The 22,628-nt window shown below is 39.1% G+C and overlaps 1 protein-coding gene across 12 annotated transcripts in view; it reads right to left on the bottom strand.

Moving 5' to 3' along the window:
• The window catches only part of MCTP1 (multiple C2 and transmembrane domain containing 1), a 441,268-nt gene that overhangs the window by 248,403 nt on the left and 170,237 nt on the right, over window positions 1-22,628 (bottom strand). For all 12 annotated transcript variants that reach the window (XM_059694087.1, XM_059694091.1, XM_059694090.1 and 9 more), the window contains exon 2: window positions 8,955-9,069. In XM_059694087.1, the coding sequence (XP_059550070.1) occupies window positions 8,955-9,069 (115 nt within the window). The remainder of the gene's footprint in view (window positions 1-8,954; window positions 9,070-22,628) is intronic.

Raw genomic sequence — 22,628 nt, 5'->3', positions numbered from 1 at the left:
GCCTTTGTCAAAGACATTTATCCTGTTTGCTAAAGATACTCCTCACTTTGCAACAAGGCAGACTTGTAATCAAATATCAGCAGTTGTGTCCTCTTAGCCTCGGATATGTGTCTATTTTTATATTTTGATTTACTTGTTTTCTTTAAAGTTGTTTCACTATAAATTGATTAAAGCAGTTTCTTCTAATCTACTTTCCATGGATACTAAAAGCTCTGGAGGTTTATATTCATATATATTCTTGAGCTAGAATTACCTTTTAAGAAAATCTTTATCCCAACAGATATTGAGGTCCCCCCTCCCCTTTTGGGGGGTCTGGGCTGATTTACAAGTCTTCGCAGAATAAAAGTGTATCCTTGATGAGTCATTTCAACCTTCACTAACATCCTCATTTCCATTTAGAAATGTGACAATTGATTTCTATTGTATTCAAATAAATGATTGCTACCTCAAGAATTAATATTTTCCAAATGCTAATCTTTTAGTGAAATGAAAGTGCTCTTTAGCAATTCTATTCATTGGGTGTGGTAAAAATGATTTTTTAAAGCAACTTGGCATCTAATAATTCCACATGTTAATTCATTTGGTTCGCTACCTTCTAGCCTTATTAAGGGAAACTACTTAAGATTTGATTAATTCCAATGGTTCAAAGAGTGTTTTTTTAACAGTATTTTCCAGTAGAATTGAAACAGTTTGGACAATATAAAAGGAAAAACAGTGAATGTCCTTTTGTCTCTCTGCTTAACTTACTAGTAGACCCTGTAGTAGTTTTCTACTAGTGTACACTTTAGGTAGCTTAAAACTACACACATTTCTTATCTCAAGGTTTCTGCAGGCCAGGCTTGGCTTAACTGGGAGCTCTGCTTACAGTCTCACAAGGCTGCAATCAAAGTGTCAGCTGGGCTGAGTTCTCACTGGTCCTTGGGATCTTTTCCCAAGGTCACTCAGTTGTTGGCAGAACTCAGATCCTTGCAGCTATAGGACGAAAGCCCTTAGCTCCTAGAGGCCATCCCTCTCCATTTTCAGTCCACACATGGCTGTTTGCTTCTTTAAGGCCAGCAAGAGAAGCTCTCTATCTCAAAGAGGGCACCAGTTCCTTTCAAAAGACTCACCTGACTAGGTCAGGCCCACCAAGGATCATTTCCCTTTTAATTCCAAGTCAATGATTAGAGGCACTAAGTGCATTTGTAAAACATTTCCATGGTTTTGACACTAACATAAAATAGCATAATTATGGGAGTGATATCCATTGTATTCTCAGATCCCACCCAAACTAAAAGGGAAGGGGTTAATAAATAAGGACACAGATCATCAGGGGTCAATGTAGAATTCTTCATATACCACAGGCCCTAAACCCAATTTTATTGAACCAGTTTGCTACATCCTATTTTCTAGACCTCTCCACAAGTTCTTCAGCTACAGCCCCAAAGCTTAGATAAATCCCAGAATTACCAACTCTGAGGCCCTCCTTGGGATAGCCAGGTCTCTCCCTAGGGATTTGCCATATTACTTTCTCGACCTTTTCTCCTACACTTATGCTGGACTTCTTAAAAATAGCATGTGCACTGCTTTGTCTTTACAAGGCTATCAAAATTAAAAATCTATAAAGTGACATGTATCATTAAGCACTGGTAAATCTAAAATGTTCTTGTTGCCTGGCTGGTGTTGCTCAGTGGTTGAGCTCAACCCGTGCATGAATCAGGAAGTCACAGTTCAATTCCTGGTCAGGGCAAATGCCTGGACTTCAGGCTCGATCACCAGTAGGGGGCATGCAGGAGGCAGCCGATTGACCATTCTCTCTTATTACTGATGTCTCTATCTATCTCTTCTTCTCCCTTTCTCTCTCTGAAATCAATAAAAACATATTTAAAATAAAATGTTTTGTCTTTGCTAATGAAATGTTAAGGACAGTTCCTTATTTTCATGTAAAAAGCTAAAATGTAATCTTGTTCAGTTTTTTCCATTACTGATATGCTACATGAATGTGTTTCAAGAGCAATAATTAACCATTTAAGATGTTTTGTCCTTTCACTGTATTGATTTCCTGGTGCATGTGATAGAGTAAAAAGGAAAACCTTTGACTTCCTCTATTCTCAAATCTGGCTGTGGTATAATCAGTAGCATTTCTCAATTAGCAAGGTTTCGTTAAACCATGAGAAAAATGAAGCTTGGCCAGGGATAGCCTTGTAAGTCTTTTCCCAGCCCCCACAGTTCTATAATCCTTACTCCAACCTGAAAATATTATTCTCAGAAACACTTTCCTTTAACATTTGACACATCAGACTCACAGCGTAGACTGAGATTCCCTCACTCTACTCGATGCAGGGCTTTCTAACATTGTTATTAGTAGAAACACAATAGACTAGTTCACATGGATCACTTTTTTGAGGATTTAAATTTGTTCTGAGTATTTGAAGAGAAGCAACTGTCCTCTGTAGTGGACTGACATGGGTTTTCCCCAAGATATGCCCAAGTTCTAAACCCCGGTACCTGTGAATGTGACCTTATTTGGAAATGGGGTTTTTGTAGATGCAGTCTCGGTGCTACTGGTCATTCTCCTTGAGGTGAGATGATCCTGGCTTTAGGGCGAGCCTAACTACAATGACTAATGTCCTTCAGAGAGACAGGCGAGAAAGGCTGGAGACATGAAGGCACGAGAAGAGTGCCACCACGTGAAGATGGAAGCAGAGATCAGAGCAGGGGTCCTCAAACTTTTTAAACAGGGGGCCAGTTCACTGTCCCTCAGACCATTGGAGGGCTGGACTATAGTTTTTAAAAAAAACTATGAACAAATTCCTATGTGCACTGCACATATCTTATTTTGAAGTAAAAAAACAAAACGGGAACAAATATAATATTTGCATTTGCATGTGGCCCGCGGGCCATAGTTTGAGGACCCCTGGATCAGAGTGATGCTGCCACCATCCAAGGAATGCCTGGAGCCACCAGCAGCAAAAAGGCAAGGAAGAATTCTCCCCGAGAGCCTTTAACGGGAGTGTTTCCCTACCACATCTTGATTTTTTGATTCCTGAACCTCAGAACTGTGAAATAATAAACTTCTATTGTTTTAAGCCACTAATTTTATACTAATTTGTTAAAGCAGCCCTAGGAAATTAAAATATCCTCCATAATACAAATTTTAAGTTCAATTATAGGGAATTACTATCACCAAATATATCTGCAAAGATTGTTCTTATTTTTCTAGCAATACAAATAATCATGTCAAGACATTACACTCAACTTATGATAGATGATAATATAGTCCTGAAAGGCCCAATCCAATCCTATATAATAAAGAGGTAATATGCAAATTGACCCTCACGCCCTTGCACAAGATGGCCGCCCCCATGTGGTCAAATACGGCCACCACAAGATGACCAGCAGGGGAGGACAGTTGTGGGTGATCAGGCCAGCAGGGGAGGGCAGTTGGAGGTGATCGGGCAGGCAGGAGAGCAGTTAGGTGTCAATCAGGCTGGCAGGGGAATGGTTAGGAGGTGATCAGGCTGGCAGGCAGGTGAGCAGTTGGGAGCCAGCAGTCCCGGACTGTGAGAGGAATGTCCAACAGCCGGTTTAGGCCCGATCCCACAGGCATCGGGCCTAAACTGGCAGTTGAACATCCCCCAAGGGCTGAGCTGAGGGACACGCCCCCCCTCCCAGTGCACGAATTTTGTGTACTGGGCCTCTAGTTAAAATATAACTAGACATGACAATTGTCATAGGGCTGCCAGATAAAATATGGAATTTGTTTAAAAAGGTAATGCACTATTTATCTGAAATTCAAATTTAATTAGGCATCCTGTATTTTTATTTGCTACATCTGGAGCCCTACAATTTCAGCAGAAAAAATGCAGATCTCAAAGTCACACAGCTAATATAATACTGAGCTTGGCTTTGAAACTATGTGTGTCAGACTCCCCAAATCGTGTGCTTTCTACTCCACTAGGCTTCTTAAAGCTGAAATGATAAAACAGGAAAAGGCAGACCCATCCCAAGAAGCCATCTGGTTATTGTTCTGCAAAATAGGTTATAAAAATGGAAGAACAATGACCAGTTTTGACTGCTAAGCCAAACTCAATGTCTATTATTTTTGAAGGAAGATTCTGGCTATGCAAAGTTCAAGCAATGATTATGAGGATGGAAATGAGTTTTTCTCTTTCACTATTCTGTGCAGGGGTAATATGGAACACAGGGGTCATAGGATTTTGGTTTTGCTGGGCAGTAGGTAAAGGCATCAATGTAATGAATGATAAAAATATATAATTTCTGCTAATTATAATAGTAATACAATATTTCTTCTTATATTCACCTTTTTCCAAAATCCACTTGGCTTCCAGGTACCATCAGCCTTAAAAATCTCAATAGCTTCTTAATCTTCACCAGAAGATATACTTTTTTATTGATTTTAGAGAGAGAGAGAGAGAGAGTAAGAGAGAAACATCTAAGTGAGAGAGAAACACTGATCAGTTGCTTCCCCTACATACCCAGACTAGGGATTAAACTTGCAACCTAGGTATGTGCCCTGAGCAGGAATCGAACTTGAAACGTTTTTGGTGTACAGGACGATGCTCCAACCAACTGAGCCACTTGGCCAGGGCTCTATAGTTGTTGTTTTTAACCTCCTCATAAATTAATATCAGGTGCTACTGGTCATTCTCCTGAACCACCTTTTCCACATCCATAATTCTGGTTCAGACCCTCAAAACTATTACTCTTACATCACTGTAGTACTTCCTGACTGATTTTATCACTTCAAACTATTAATCTACATCTAGTTATCCTATATGTATATATTTACAGATCTAAAGTGTTCCAAGTACATAAGCATATGCTTAACACATTTGTTTTTCACAGGTGTGTCTAAAATGAATTTTAATCAATCTCAAACTTAATTCAGGTTGTTTCCCGTGTTTAATTTATCTTCTCATATCAACCCAATAAAAAATTTCATGAATTCCAGGCAAGTAAGTAAAATAGTGAAGTTGGATCAAAGTTTGCATTTTAAACACTGGGATATTCTTTATTTCCACAAAGTAATATTTTTCTTAAGAACATGGCTCTCTCATTCTACCTTAACACAATTCCTATTGTTATCTCTAGAGAATAATTTGCTCCTTTAAGAAAGGGAGAGGTGCATGCACAGTGCCATCCAAACTTTAAACTGTGGGACAAGATTGAGCAAACGGTAGCTGCTACTCAGCTCAGAAAACTGGCATCATATCTTGCCAGAGTTGCCTGATGTCTTCTCATGATTACAATGGCTTTATGCATCATGACGGAATCCCACAGACGTAATGTGCCTTTCTCAGTACATCACATCAGCAGGTCCATGGTATCTGTCTGCCTCATTGCTGCTGATTTTGTCTTTAACTACTTGCTAAAGGTGGTGTCTTCCAAGTTTCTCCACTGTAAGTCATTATTTTCCTCTTTGTAGTTCATACATATTTAGTGGAAAAGTACTTTTAATGATGCAAATACCTGTACTCATCGTAATTTTGCACCTACAAATTTAGCATCAATTGGTGATTTTTGCTACAACTGTTACTACATTGTTTATTAAAAGACAGTTTTCTATTTCTATTTACCCTTCTACATTTACTCATTGCAATTCTAACATAAGCAAAAGCTGTGCCTTCTCGCCCATTTATTTATTCAATTATTGATTTACTAGTAAGAAGACATATATATTTATATTATTCTATGATTTATAATCTATTGCTGCCATTATTTATTTTGTTGCCAAAATTGTTCCAGCTCTAGTCATTAGGAGCTCCTTTAATTTGGCTCCTATATCATTTTGACATTCTGCCATCAATTTTTGAGTACTTCCCTACTCTCTGGCTTTGCAAAATGTTCCAGGCTCATCTTGTACTTTTGCTGCCCTACATCTGCAACCAACCATTTCTCCAGGAGCCCTCTTTACTTTTATGGGGAAAACTGTATTTAGAAACTAAGATCTGGGCCAAAGGTGTGTTGATTACACCTTTATAACTGCTCTGAGGGCCTCCCAGGAGACAGATTTAGGAAAATACAATATACTACACACACACGCACAAGTAAACACACACAGACACACACAGACACACACAGACACACACACACACACACACACACACACACACACACACACACACCCCTCTGTCCATTTTAATTGTTACCTATATCTCTATTAAAAACCATTAGTTCATACTGATACCAGTGAATACCACAAAGTTCATCCCCTCTTTCCCCTATTGTATATTGTTTTTTAAATATATTTTTATTGATTTTTCAAGAGGAAGGGGGAAGGAGAGAGATAGAAACATCAATGATGAGAGAAAATCAGTGATTGGCTGCCTCCTGCATGTCCCACACAGGGGATTGAGCCCACAACCTGGGAATGTGCCCCGACCAGGAACTGAACCATGACCACCCTAATTCAAAGATCAACACTCAATCACTGAGCCATGCTGGCCGGGACCCCTGTTGTATATTGTAACTTCTTTCTCCAACAGTGAGAAACCTGACACTCAACTACAATACATTTATAATACATTTGCTCATCCTCAGCATACACAATAAATAGCGTTAGAATTGATACTCATGCTCTAGAGTACATTATTTGTGCATAGTTAGTTCTTTTTCTCTTGAGTTTTACAGTGTATAATTAAAATATTGTTTTACATAATAACTTATATTAATCATCTTATTCCCCATCCTCCTGAGGTGTAGTTATAGTTATATTCCATTTTGGGTTCCTCACACATCATAGCTTGATTTCATTCATTCATTCATTCAGTCAGTCAGTCAGTCAGTGCTGAAATATTGCCATGATTAAAGAGAACTACGTAAGAATATTTTCTCAGAGAAATGTACCTTCCTCATTTTACCCCATTCCCATTTCCATTCTTGACACCAGTTCTTACCTATATTATATATGCTACCAATCTCATTAGTTTTTGGAGTTTACTTCTAATATATCTTTTTGAACAAGTGAGCAGATAATACATAATTTCTTACACTCATTTTTTACATGAAATATTACAAATTGTCAATACTCTTTTGCACTTTACCTTTGCAATTAATTATATATCCTGTAACTATTTCCATATCAATTCTTGGAGGTTTTCCTTATTCTTTGTTTTACAGCTACATAGTATTTCATCATGTGGATGCACCATGGTTTATTTAGTCACCTCTCCTACTAATGGGTATTTTATAATTGCAAACAATCCTATATAATAAAATGCGAAGTGTCCAGTTGTCCGGTCGTCTCTTCAACCAATCAACTGCTCACTATGACGTGCACTGGCCACCAGGGGGCAGACGCTCCGACTGGTAGGTTAGCTTGCTGCTGGGGTCTGGCTGATCAGAACAGAGCAAGATGGGCCTGACATGCCCTGGAGCCCTCCTGCAATCCCTCTCTGGCTGGCCAACCACCTGCGCCCCTCCCCTGCCCCAACCGTGCACCGGTGTGGTCCCTTGGCCTGGCCTGCACCCTCTCACAATCCGGGACTCCTTGGGGGATGTCGGAGAGCCGGTTTTGGCCCGATCCTGCAGTTCAGGCTGAGGAACCTCACTGGTGCACAAATTCATGCACTGGGCCTCTAGTGCTGTAATAAATAATTGTGTGCATATGTATTTACTAGTGTTGGGAGACGCATCTAGGATGAAAAGTTTGATTTCCTGATGTCTGGTTCAATTCTGTTTTAGATGAAATGATGTTATATAATGGAATGAAGAATACTCTAAAAACTAAAAAAATATATAAATATAGCAGAATAAAGCCATGTTAATAGCATTATTTTCTTTCTCTATATAATTATAGCTTATTTTGAGGCAAGAAGTAAAAAGTCAATAAATATTTGTCCTCAGTCATTAAGTCAAATGGTTAATTTTCAAATTTCCCCCCATGTGTTTAAATTTTAACAATTCTAATCATACCTTCATTCGTTAAGAATGTCTGATATTTACTAGTTTTTCCTTAAAAACTAAATCCATTATTTGTATAGTTTCTAGTGTAAAAACATTATTATATTATTTTTTCTATTTTATTCTCTCAGAGGCAGTAGATAAAAGTACAAACTATAGTCCTAATTTGGTTCCTTCCACTCCCTAGGTCTGGATGTCAATAGGGATGGACGAGAAGAAGATCATGTAATGCCGGAGTGCTCTCCAGGTGCTCTGACAATGAGTTGGAGGCTTAGGGACTCTCCTCCGTCCCAGTGCGAGGAGTTAGACCAGATTCAGTTTCCTCTGGGATTCTGGGCCCTTGGGGCCCTCAGTTCTCCACATTCTAAATAGCTGATATTTGGAAATGTGCAAAGGGTGCTATACTGTCTGTTTAGGGTCTATCTCTATCTCTGGTCCTGCCTCTAATTTTGGGTTCAAGGAGCCCAGGCTAGTTCATCAGATTGCCTTGGGATTTGGAATCCAGGAACTAAGGATTCCAAATGCCTTGTCTTTTCCTTCATTATAGCCTACAAAGACCTGTTTAAGCCACGATGAGACTACTGTCAGATCCAACTAAGTCTCAGAAAATTGCTTGCTGGGAATCACCAAAGTTTTGGTGAGATGCTAGTTCTGGTTTCTGCAAGTTTAGCCGATTCAACTGAGCAAATCAATGCAGCAAAACGAATGTCAGGCCTGCCAAAAGTGACTTCTGTATGGCTTCAAATATTTGTCTCACCTATTTCACCAACTGTGTCACTAATTACATATAACTCAGAGTCTAATTTCTCAGCAGTTTTGTAGGGATTTTGCTGTCTGGATTGGGTCCAGTTCAGAGTTGCAAACTTGCATCATAACCTCTTCCTGTGGTCACAGGAGTCAGATAACATTTCAAACCACATCACTGGACCCAACCTTCTAAAAATTATAATATTATAGTTAATTTATTTGAACTTAAGCAACCATTAAAAAGAATTTTGTCAAAAACACACAGAATAAACTTCCAAGTGATCTTCTTCTTATGACCTTACCTCCTCGATCTCGGGCAGCTAAACTTTGACCCTTTCTTAATGTAATATCCAATTGGTACATTCCGGGATCAGCCAGAGGGACATCTGCATTACTGGTTCCAGAAGTATTTATTTTCTGGAAAACAAGAAGTATACAAAATATTAAAATAATTATCTTTCTTCTCTTTCCTCCAAAGGGGGCCATATAGAGTTTAACTCAAACTATAAGAATTAGTCCATATAATTTGTGAATTCACACAGCATCATAATCACCCAGTTCTCTGAAGGTTTTAAAATTCATGAAATTTTTCAGACTCAATAAAAAATGGCAGTTATAGGAATCCCTGTATTAATTCAAATTAAAAATAACAAATGCAATATGAAAAACATTTCCAAGAGAAAGCCCCACATAATTCAACTAAGAAAAACTAACATAGGAATAGTTTCTGAAGTAAAAATACAATCAATGATGAATAGAGAATAAAGGTATGCAAGAGCAGTTAATTTCCACATAACTGAGCTGAAAATTAAAATGATTCATTCAGGTGACTTTGTTGACTCCTTTATCTATGCAAAAGGGCTCAATCTGGTAAATTACATACTTTTATTTTGGCTCCAACATGAAATATGATATAATTATATATAAATAAATTCACGTAGCATTTGATAGTATTTGCAAGCAAATAGTATAAATATAGAGACAATATCTAGTGCTGTTTTCTATGGAATAAAAGTGCACAAGCTATTGCTAGAACTAAAAATCTTTTCAAGGCTACTTCTATAGAATATCAACAAAATACTCTATTTAATAGTCATTGAGTTACAAATACACTTGAAGAGGCATAACTATCTTTAATAATAAAAGACTAATATGCTAAGTGTTCGGTCATCCGCTCAGCCGTTCAACCAATCAAAGCGTTCTCAACTGCTTGCTATGACATGCACTAACCACCAGGTGGCAGATGCGCTGACTGGTAGGTTAGTTTGCTGCTGGGGTTGGGCCAATCGGGACTGAGTGAGATAGGCCGGACACACCCGGAAGCTCTCTTGTGGTCCCTCTCTGGCTGGCCAACCTCCTCCATTCCTCCCTGGACCCAATCGTGCACTGGTGGGGTCTCTCGGCCTGGCCTGTGCTCTCTTGCAATCTGGGACCCCTCAGGAGATGTTGGAGAGCCAGTTTCAGCCCAATCCCGCAGGCCAGGCTGAAGGACCCCACTGGTGCACAAATTCATGCACTAGGCCTCTAGTATTAAAATAACACAAAAGAAATATATAGTAAAAATTTTACAGGTCGCAGTTTATACTTTCTGTCAATCTGATAGAGCAGGAAAAATTACTTTTTCACATGTTGAGATGATTTTAAATTATAATTTTTTTTCCAAATAAAAAATAAATGTTCTTTTGTTTTGGAATAGTATGCATGGATAAGGTAAAATATTAGACACCAGACTGATTCTTTCAGTTCCAAAATTTACATGAAATACAACTATAAAGCATCATTTTGTTTGAGGTTTTAAGGCCAAGATAAAGAAGCTTTCCTATAGAAAAAATTATCATTTAAAATTAGAAACAGTGCAACTCTGATAACTCAAACTCATCATTTCTCCTCTGGAAACAATAAAAAAGAATTCACTCCTTCTCATGACATCTCTGTTTCTATGAATGACAGAATTTTCCCGCAGTTACTCAGGCTAGAAATTGATGAGCTAGCCTTGATTTCTTCATTTCCCTTTCTACCACATTCAAATAGTTGCCAAATTCCATCCACTCCATTTCCATATTACATCCTGCAGTTGCCTTTGCCTTTTATTTCCCTGTTACCACTAATTTGGATCACATCTTCAAACAACAGAGGAGCAAAAGGTAAAATGATTGCCTTGCTCTTCTGGCAAACATCTAATTGTCCCACCTCCTTAGGCTTACTTAGGATAATAATATCCTTCCACACTTTTATTTGTCTTCTTATATAAACAAATATACATACATATAGGTTTATTTTTTGTGGTTGAGTTTTCAGTTTTTGTTTGTTGCTAACAAAGAGCATATTTGTCTATTATTTTATAATTTATTTAATTTTAAAATATCATGGCACTTTTCTGGTGTACACATAGATTTATCTACTTTTCTTTTACATACATCATTTTTTCACAGTGTAGGAATACCATAATATCTTTAATTATCTCCCTACTGGTGAATCTGAGTTGGTTTCACTATATGCCACTACAAAGACTTGGGCTTTTATTTTTTTAGAACATAAATCTTCCCCAAAAGATTTAAATACTTCATACTCCTATTGAAAGTTATGAGTGCCTATTTCTCACGTCCTAGCCAGCATAGGATGTTACTAATTTTCAAGGTTTGTGGGGAAAAAACTGTTTATCTTCCTTTATATAGATTTCCTGAACTATGATAAGGTGTCTGGAAACTGGTGTAAACAGCAAGAGAGGAACAGCTGGCTGTTCACTGGGCCACACAGAAGATGCCAATCAAGGGCTTCCGAACTACTTTTCCAAGAACAGTTTGTATGGGGGCCAATCAATAAGCAAAAGCAAAATCCAACGAACATCTGTTAAACTTCGAGTATGTTCTAAGGCTTCCGTTAGGTTCTTTCATATACATTATTTCAAAATAAACAAATCCATTAATAAATGTTAGGTCGGAGAGAGCCCAGGATCAGATACATGCAGACAACCACAGTATAAAACAAGTGCCCCCGCCCTGTTGGCGTGAATCCACGTGCCCTGTCTTTGGGGTCCGTGGGTCTCTCGGGGATGCGATAAACCTTTCCTTTTCTGATTCACCCGACTCTTTATTTCTTACACCGCCTCCTGAGCCACCTAACCTAACAATAAATATTAAATGTAGATAGATTTACTTCTTTCTAAAACCAGAATAAAATCTATAGGAAAGGAGACATTTTTTAACCCACCCTGCATCCTCCTCTAGTGTCTTGATAGGTATCTTACAGGAAAAATTGAATGCACAGATATCAGTATTTGTAGCTTTCATTGCTCTATTCAGTGCTACTTGAAGTCTAAAGTGAATAATTTATAGAGTACCTGGTTTCATATTTTAAAAATATATACATCTAATTTCATTATATTTATTTGGGTGATGTGTTAATAAAATTATACAGGTTTCAAGTGTACAATTCTATAATATATTATCTGTATATTATATTGTGTGTTCACCACCCAAAATCAAGTCTCCCTCTATCACCATATATTTGAACTTTTTTTACCCTTATCTACCTTCCCACTTTATGGGCAAGTTAAGAAATTTCAAAGGTAATTCTAACTATACTAGATTTTTCACTTTTGAAAAATTTAGAATTTAACATCTTGTTAAATGATAACTTCACTGAATTTACATAAATTGGCTTTTTAAAGCCTGAATAACATTCCATTTGTGTCCTGGCTGGCATGGTTCAGTGGTTGAGTGTCACCCTATAAATCAGGAGGTCATGGTTTGATTCCCAGGCAGGGCACATGGCCAGACTGCAGGCTCGATCCCCAGTGTGGGGCATGCAGGAGGCGGCTGATCAATGATTCTCTCTCATCATTGATGTTTCCCTCTCTTTCTCCCTGTCCCTCTCCCTCCCTCTCTGAAATCAATAAAAATATATTTTTTAAAAAATATTCCATTTGTGTGTGTATTTATGTGTGCATCATATTTTATTTGACTATTCATCTGATGACAGCCATTTACTTGTAGGTTGTTTCCATATCTTGGCTTTGTGAATAATGCTGTAAAGAATAGCAATGGAGATATCTCTTCAAGGTACTGATTTAATTTCCTTTGGTTAAATGCTGCTTTGCCCCTCTGTTCTCCATGTCTTCCTACCTACTTTTCAAGGGCCATTTCATCAGCACTTTACATGCTTGTGTTTTATTTCTGTCCATTATCACATCCTATCACAAATTTATATTGGCCATGTTAGACTGTAAACTTTTAAAATCAGGGAATGGAGTTTTTAAGGATCAACTCAACAGAAATTGTGATAGAGGCTATGAGGACAGAAATATGCCTTTAAGGACAAATGATCTAGCTGAGTAGACACATACATGGGGATCTGTAACAAAGTTGGCTATTCCGTGGGCAGTTTGCTAACTTCTTCTGTACTGAAGTAAGGCATCCAATCTGTCTTAGCACCTTCTTTTGTGAGGAACCTAAGTATAACCTTAGAATCCTCCTCAATACAATGCTCTATCTGTGGTAGGTAAACAGCGGCTTGCGAGCCACATGGGGCTCTTTGGCCCCTTGAGTGTGGCTCTTGCTAAGCCTTAGGAGTACCCTAATTAAGTTAATAACAATGTACCTACCTATATAGTTTAAGTTTAAAAAATTTGGCTCTCAAAGGAAATTTCAATCGTTGTACTGTTGATATTTGGCTCTGTTGACTAATGAGTTTGCCGACCACTGCTCTACGCTGTCATTACCAACTGATCAACATTGGCACTTCACTTCATCCACTCAAAAGTTATAATAAGGACAGATTGTGCTATAAGTTCATAGGAGAACAGGAAAGACAAATTATAACGGGAAAAGAATCTGAGGAGCTCTCTAGAGGTGACAACAGAGCAGGGTGTGAAAATGTGAATTTTGACAAGTGAAGATTTGAAATAAGAAAGGATGAGACAATCCGCATGAGCCAAATGGTGAGCAGTCACCAGCAGGGCATCCCTGGCATGTGTGACAAATGCAGTGGAAAGGATGCCTGATGCCCACTGATGCCAGGCTGAGGAGAGTTCCTGTGGGCAGCAGGACAGCATCGCAGGCCTTTGGAGAGAGAAGCAATAAAGCCAGGCCTCGTTTAACACACATGTATTACCTATCTTTCATCTTTCCTGTTCTGGACTAAGTGCTTACATTACACAGATGAACAAAACCGGGCCTTTTCTCTCTGTGGGATGGAAGAGATCAGAGAAATCTTGTGGATATAGAAATTATTTGAAAAGTTTTATTATAACAGTCCGGTTTAAGTCATAAGGGCCTCATCTGTCAGGGAGAATGGAAATAAAAGATGAATTAGAAAGATATTGAGGCGATTCAATCAGCTGAATGTGTCAACTGACAGGATGTGAGGGGGGGGGGGATGGATACCTGAGTTACTCAGAAGTTTGAGCTGAGCTCCTGGGAGAATGGTAATGTCCACAGTAGAAAGCACCACTGTGTCTAGTTCCAAGGATATTGCCAACTCCATAAAAGAAGGAAATCAAGAACTTAAGTAGATCTAGAGAGGCATCTCTCCTCAGGCTCACTGAATGGTTCCAATAAGAAATCTGGTAGGCCAGTTATAGAGAGATACTAGAAATACATATATTTTTCATTATAAAGTACCTTTTAATAAATGTTTAACTTACCAAATGTAAGTATGTATTAGGAAAGATATATCTGAAATGCTAGGCACACTGTAGCTCTAATACAAACATTGTCATTTTAAATCTTTTTTTTCCAAGTTAACATTTTTTGTGTCATATTATTAGAACTGTAAATATACCCCTCCTTTCCCTAAACTGCCGTGCCCCACACTTAGATGTGTGTTATTATCTTTTAACCACTTTATTGAAGTATGATTTATATGTAAAACGCTGTGTATGTAACTTGATGAGTTTGGGGATGTTTATACACCTATGGAACCATCACTACCATCAAGGCCACAGACATATCTAGAATTTCTCAAAGTTTCTTCCTGCTCTCTTTATTATTAACATCATCATCATCATCATCATCATCATCATTATAATTTTTGTGTGTGTTAAGAGCACTTAGCATGAGATCTACTGCCATAGAAAATTAAGTATATAATATAGTATTGTTAGCTGTTTGGCACTATGCTGTACAGTAGATCTTAAGAATTCATTCATCCCAAATAACTGAAACATTGTACGCTTTCACCATTACCTCCCATTTCCCCTTCCCCCAGCCTCTGGCAACCCCCATTCTACTCTTCGCTTCTATGAGGTTAAGAATTTTAGATTCTACATATAAGTGAGATCATTTAATGTTTGTCTTACTGTGTCTGGTTTACGTCCCTTAGCAAAATGTTTTCCAGGTCCATCCATATGATTATAAATGATAGATTTTCCTTTTTTTTTTTTTTTAAGGCTGAATAACATTCTGTCATACGTTGTGGGGGATACTACATTGTGCCCTGGCAAGGCACAATGGGCGTTCTTAAAAATACTGTCAACTGAACCCAGGGCGCAGGCAGAGCCACGCCCTGGAGGCGGTCCTAGCCCAAAGGCAAGGACGTCAATCAGTCTGACCTTTCCGGCCCAGGTGCAAGGGGGTGGATCTCACTATGTCACCAGAAACTCAAGGCCTACCCAGATGTGATGGAACTTCCTGTTACTTCAAGTATAAATTAAACGCGTGGTTCCGGTGCTGGGCCCCCTGTCTGTCCCTCCATCAGAGGACAGAAGCCCACTCTGTCCCTGCTTCTCCTTCTATTTCTGTGTCTTGTCTCTTTATTTCATTTCTCAATCCCAAGCGCCTCTACTCAAAGAACCGGTTCACTCTCTTTCTGTGCTGCTCGCAGAGAAGAGAAATCCCCCGCGATAATATGTATATACCAAATTGTCTTTATCCATTCATCCACCAATGGACGTTTAGGCTGTTTTCACATCTTGACTATTGTGAATAATGCTTCAATAAACATGGGAGTTCAGATGTCTATTCAAGATCCTTGTGCAAATTCCTTTGCTTAAATACCCAGAAATGAAATTGCTGGATTATATGAAACCACAAAAGACTCTGAATAGCCAAAGCAATCTTTATAAAGAAGAACAATGCTGGAGGCATCACACTTCCTAATTTCAAACTATACTACAAAGCTGTAGTGATCAAAACAGCTATGGTACTGACATTAAAACAGACATATAGACCAAAAGAACAGAGTAAAGTGTAGGGAGCGGCTCTAGGGGTAAGTCTTGGACTGACCTGTGGCAGGGGCACAAACAAGTCCCAGCTTGTAGGGCAGAGCCCTCTTAGCATAATTAAGCTTAACCTTATAGCCCTCCCTAGTTTCTTCCTAGGTAGCTAATGGGCTGTGGGAGGTACAGCAAGTGCTGCCAAAACAAGGTGAAACTCACAAGAACATTGTAAACAGGTTGACCACTACCCTTGTTTTGATCTCACTATAAAATAAAGCCTCAGCTTACAGGCTGGGTCTTTCTGTGTCCTCATCCAGGCATGGAGATCCACTGAGCCCCAGCTGTATTCTCTTCTCTGTCTTTTCTTTAATCCTTCACCGCCCCTCTTCAGGCTCACCGAACCTTTGGCTGGGCTGGCACGGCATAGTAAAGAGCCCAGAAATAAACCCACATAAAAGGTCAACTAATCTTCTATAAGGACACCATGAATACAAACTAGGGTAAGGATAGCCTCTTAAACAAATAATGCTAATAAAACTTAATATCCACATGCAAAATAACGAAATTAGACCCTTATGCAAAAAAATAAATCAAGATGGATAAAAGACTTAAACATAAACCTGAAATCATAAAATGCCTAGGAGAAAACACAGGGGGTAAATCTCCTTGACACTGACCTTGGTGATGAAATTTTGGATATGACACCAAAAGTACAGGAAACAAAAGTAGAAATATATCAGTATGCCTACATCAAATTAAAAAGCTTCTGCACAGAAAACAAAATAATCAACAAAACAAAAAGATAACCTATGAAACAGGAGAAAATATTTGTAAACAATATACATGATAAGGGGTTAATATGCAAAGTATATAAGGAACTCATACAATTCAGTAGCAAAAAAAATAAACCACTTAAAATATGGGCAAAGGACCTGAATAGACATTTTTCCAAAGAATGCATACAAATGGTCAACAAGTACATGAAAAGGTGCTCAGCATTACTAATCATCAGGGACATGCAAATCAAAACCAAAATGAGATATTATCTCATGCCTCATGCCTGTAAGGATGGCTATTATTTTTAAAAAAGATAAAATGCTAGTGAGGATATGGAAAAGAGGGAATTCTTGTACATCTTTAGTGGGAATGTAAAAAAAAAAATGATAATCTCAAAATTTTAAATTCAGAGTTCTAGGTACAATTAGAGGATCAGGGAGGTTTCTATGACAACACTCAAACTTTGAGGCTGTTGAAGCCAAAAAGTAGATGTAATGTTTGAAGTTGTAGATTATAACATAAGTCAAATACACTGCCTTATTCAGTCACCTAGGGGAAAGTCAGGAAAACACACACACACACACACACACACACACACAAAACAAACAACTGTGGAAGAGAGGAAGTCTGAGAATTAGAAAGAAAGCATTTGGAAGGATTATTATGACCAGAGCACCCACCTCTTCTACTCCACCAAGCCATTATGTTTGTTTGTTTGTTTGTTTGTTAATCCTCACCCAGGAATATTTTTTCCATTGATTTTTTTAGAGAGAGTGGAAGGGAGGAAGAGAGGGGAAAAGAGAGAGAGGGAGACAGAGAGAGAGAGAGAGAGACAGAGAGAGACAGAGAGCATAGATGTGAAAGAGACACAGTGATTGGTTGCCTCCTGCACATGCTCCAACTGGGGCCGGCAATCAAACCCATGACCCTTCAGTATGTGGGCCAACATTTTAACCACTGAGCAACACCGGCCAGGGCAAGTCACCATTTTTGCAGAAGCCCTTTCTCTACAGTTCCTGGCTTGCTTAAACCACAGCAGTTCCCATCCGTGGTAATGTTACGTTTCCTCATGCCTAACTCTCTTTCCCTCATTTTATACATCACAGTAGCACTTAAACTTGAGGGCTGTGGCTAGGGACCAGGGAACTGTGGGTTGGGAACCCAGGTTTTAGACATTTTCCTTACAGATCCTCAGGTAATTTTAATATGCAGCCTAGCCTGACCCATTGTTCCAGTAATAGAAGCCAGTCTTTGAGAAGGCTCATCCACGAAGAATTTCCAGACTTTTCTTATTTACACCCTGAAACACCTGGAGAACATGTGTGGAAATTGATCGGAGGGTCCTTGTGACTTTGAGCTCTGCTGCTTAGGAGGCCTTTTCCCTGAGTGAAGAAAGCGTTCCATAGAAGACACAATGTGCTGATGAATTCAAACTTGTGAGTGCCACCTGGCCTTTTGTAGCTTTTCATTATAAGCAAAAAATGAGGTTACTCTGTTAGTTTGTTGTGGTTGGTCCTTATTGTCAATAGCAAGTAGAGTTAGTGTAGCATTGTACAAGGAAGGAAAAGTATGTCTGCATTACAGGGGATTTTCTTGGGTGCTCTATCTAGTATTGCCATGCCCAGGGGATTGTGTATTGCTTAAGTTATTCTATATGTGTTTCATACACTTGGGCCATGCTCAATGCAGCTAGCTTTAACCTTATCTGTCAATAAAATCTCCTTAAAATTAAAATTTCATGAAAGCTTTTACATTTTCAACTTCTAAAATTGAACAACCCTGTCAAGGATATCAAGAAGTGTCTCTGAGGATTTTTACTTAGTCATTACTAGTTTCTACTTAGTCATCTCTCGTAGTTTCAATGACTTTGAAAATATTAGTACAGTGAAATCTCCAATGGAAATCAAAACTTAATTTTCTTTTTTTTTCTTTTTTTTAAAATATATATTTTATTGATTTTTTACAGAGAGGAAGGGAGAGAGATAGAGAGTTAGAAACATAGATGAGAGAGAATCATTGATCAGCTGCCTCCTGCACATCTCCTACTGGGGATATGCCCGCAACCCAGGTACATGCCCTTGACCAGAATCGAACCTGGGACCTCTCAGTCCGCAGGCCGACGCTCTATCCACTGAGCCAAACCGGTTTCGGTGAAAAACTTAATTTTCAAAAACAGAACTTAAAAGTCACTGAGATATTCAAAGCTCAATGAAGTTCAGAGATCCACTTGCCAAAGGAACATCATGATTATTTAGACATCAAATGAATAAATGACTTTAAAAACTGAAACCACATAGAATGGAGAAAATTCATGGCAACCAATGAGCACACCTGATTGGTACATCAGTCATAGAGCCTGAGTAATCTACAGCCCCACCTGAAAGAACAGCTTATGCTTGATTCTATATAAACTTAATTTCCTGCCCCTTGTTCATAGTGATTAGACTAGAGCTTGGTATCTGACCCTTAGACAATAAATAGGCTGGTTGGTGAGTTTTCTAGCAAAAGTGTTATTAGGCAAAGGTTATTTGGACTGAGTTCAGAGAGAATAAAAGTTAAAAGTGGCTCCTAAAGCCAAAGGGCCATTAGAGAGACTGGAGAGGCCATAATGGCCCTTGTATAACCCCAAATCAGGAAATAGGTGCTATAATCAAGCAGGAGTAGGGGGTGGGAAAATACATATAGTAGAGGGCAGACTGTGACTTTATAGCAGGACATACAGACAGACCAACTAACCAAAGCAGCATATGACAGTGCCTAGGCAGGAGAGTGAAGATCTATGCACTGCCACTTTGGAGGCCTGGAGAGGCTCTGGGTCATGAGGGGCATCTGCTCCGGGCTCTGTGTTCTTGGATATCTTTGTGATTCCCCATCACCTCCTTACTTCCTTTGACCTTGTATGAGAGAGATGAGGGAATCTTTGATTCTTAGAACGGAGTGAGAAACAAAAAGAGCAACAAGAATGAGCAAAGGAAGCATAGAAACAAGCAAGCAGCCAGGTAACTCAGTAAATGCATAAGCAGTCAGCAGACAGTGATATGGGAGAAAGCCGCACAGAGAGGCTACAGAGAGAAATTGCTCTGTGTCTTCAACCTCTTCCTCCAGGGTACGATGCGGTGTTCATTGATGTTCCCATACAGATGCCTGTGTGGTGCTAGCTCATTACCCAGAGGTCAAAGAAGGTCAGTGCTCTGCAGTTACTATGTGAGGAAAATTTTTTGTTTTTATGACTATTTTCAACAAGAACTTGGAAAAAGGCTAGCGGTTAGGGTACCCATATAATTTATCATTCAAGTTTGGATACTGTAAAGAATGAAAGGGAGTGCTATTATTAATTACACTAGAGGCCCAGTGCATGAAATTTTTGCATGGCGGGGGGTGTCCCTCAACCTGGCCTGCACCCTCTCCAATCTGGGACCCCTCGGGGGATTTCCGACTGCCCTCTCACAATCCAGTACTGCTGGCTCTTAACCATTTGCCTGCCTGCCTGCCTGCCTGCCTGATTGCCCCTAACTGCTTGTGCCTGCCAGCCTGTTCTCCCCCTAACTGCTCCCCTGCTGGCCTGATTGACGCCTAACTGCTCCCCTGATGGCCTGATGGTCCTCAGCTGCCCTCCCCTGCCGGCCTGATTGCCCACAATGCCCTCCCCTGCCACGACCCGCCTTCTCCACACGAGGTGGCGGAGACACCGGGACCAGCCTCCTCCATGCCATGCAGAACCACGGGACCCCCAGGCTTCACTACATGGAGCGGCCACCAGGCCCTGCCTCCACTGTGCATGCAGCCAATTTGTGGTGCCTGTCTTGTGATGATGTCGCACGAGGGTGTCGCGCGCAGGCGTGATGCCACCTAGGCTTTTATTATATAGGATGGCATAAAAAGGCATAAACAAAATAGTCTCTGGTAAACTGGGATGCATGGTTGTAATAATTAATATGTTAGCCTTCAGTTCACCAGAAAAATAAACTAAGCAGAAAAGACTAATTCTCTGGTCACATCAAGTTTACAATGGCTTGTTTTGGAACCAAACTACAATCCTGGGTTAATTCTGGGATTTTTATTTTGCAACAGCCAAGCCAAACAAAATGGGCCTATAAATCTTGGACCCACTAAATGGCAATATTTAATGGCTGCTGCAAAAAGTATGAAGTTCAGTGCAACCTAAGCGTCCTTTCCAGGACTCCCACAACAAGATTACTCACCCTTGGCTTGTCTGCTAAATTGACTGTTCTGCACAGCATCATTTCATTCCTGCTGGTATCCTGTCCACCTACACACACAGTTTGTAAAATAACCCGTGCCAAAGGAAAGCAAACAAAATCCTCTGTACATGGATCACTCCTTTTTAAAATTAGATTGTGCAAACAGCCTTTGTATTTACAAATTCTGATGATAAAGGGCAGGCATTATATCAACCATGTAACTTCAGCCAAAAATACTTATTCCCTCTCTGCCTTTGTTTTCTAATCTTTAAAATGGGCTAATAGATACGTGACTAAGGACTGTTTCGATTATGAGATAAAATATATAAAACTGCTTTGTAAGTATAAGAAATTATTTAATATAAGTACTTATTTGGAGGCAGGTGATAAGGAAAGCTATTGTAAAATAAAGAAGAGATTATAGAAGTCAAAACACAAAGATCTGGCCTGGCTGGGATGACTCAATGGTTGAGCATTGCCCTGGGAACCAGGAGGTCATGGTTTGATTCCAGATCAGGGCACATGCCCGGGTTGCAGGCTCATTCCCCAGTGTAGGGCAGGCAGGAGGCAGCCGATCAATGTTTCCCTCTCATCATTGATGTTTCTATCTCTCTCTCCCTCTCCCTTCCTCTCTGAAATCAATAAAAATATATATTTTTTTAAATCACAAAAACCTGTAAACAGGCCTACTGTTTATATTGGACTATGAAATTGGTCTGAGGCAGAGGAAAGGTATTTTTTTAGCTCTAAGGGCCTCATTTTCCTCTTTAAAAAATAGACTTGTCAAAATTAAAAGAAATAATGTAATTTATAGTGTTTTATAAAGAGTCAAGTGATTTTACAAATGCAAAGTAGGTTCTTCCTGTTATTGTCAAATTATATATTTTGTATACACTGTTGCTAGTGTTCACCTTTGGTTAATCGGAGATTAGAAAGTAAATCACACTCGGGCTGTCTCTGCTCCCAGTACTATCATATTACTTAATCACTGTTATCCTTACTATTTCACTATAGTAATATTTGTCAGACCTGATAGATTTTATTTGCATTAACTCATCTGACTTTCATCTTTCGGTGAGTTCCCAAGCATACTCTTACTTCCCCAAAGAAAACCAAACTGCATTAAAAAGTGCAGATCTACCAGCAAAAAACAAAACCTCTGAGACAAAAGCTTCTGCACATATATACCATCTTTGCAAACACTGGTAGAAAAGTGTAAGAGTTTTGAGCAACAAAATAAACATAGTATTGGATTACAACTCAAAGTATAAATAAATATTCATGATTCCATACTGGTACAAATTATTTGAATAAGTAATTAAACAAATAAGTAACTGAATGGGGGAGAAAAGGCAGGTCTACAGTGCAGAAGAATTCAAAGTAGTTTCTGTCGCTCTGCTCCTCAAGGACGCGGAGCATAACTTCCCACCTTTTACATAGTGACTTCCTCCCAAAGAGGACAATATGGAGAAACTACTGCCTCCACCAGGCGCTCAAGTTTGATCAATACTGATAACTTGATAGTAGGTTCCCTTGACAGTTTGTGATGAGAATGGCACTTTACCTCTCTGGTCTTCCTTCCAAAACACAGAACCTCTGTCTAACCATGAGAAAAAACATCAGGAAAATCCAAACTGAAGGACATTTTATAAAATATCTGACTAATGCTACTCAAAACTGGCACAACAAAAAGGACCTTAATTGAAAACTGAAGATCTGAATAAAGTATGAACTTTAGTTAATATTAATATATCAATATTGGTTCATTAGTTTTGACAAATGTACCATACTAATGGAAGATGTTAGCAATAGGGGAAATTGGATGTGGGGTATACGGAAAT

This window comes from Myotis daubentonii, chromosome 4 (genome assembly GCF_963259705.1).
Source record: "Myotis daubentonii chromosome 4, mMyoDau2.1, whole genome shotgun sequence".
In the NCBI taxonomy this organism is placed as follows: Eukaryota; Metazoa; Chordata; class Mammalia; order Chiroptera; family Vespertilionidae; genus Myotis; species Myotis daubentonii.
The sequence above is the reverse complement of the archived record's forward strand: the minus strand, read 5'-3'. Positions and strand labels throughout refer to the sequence as shown.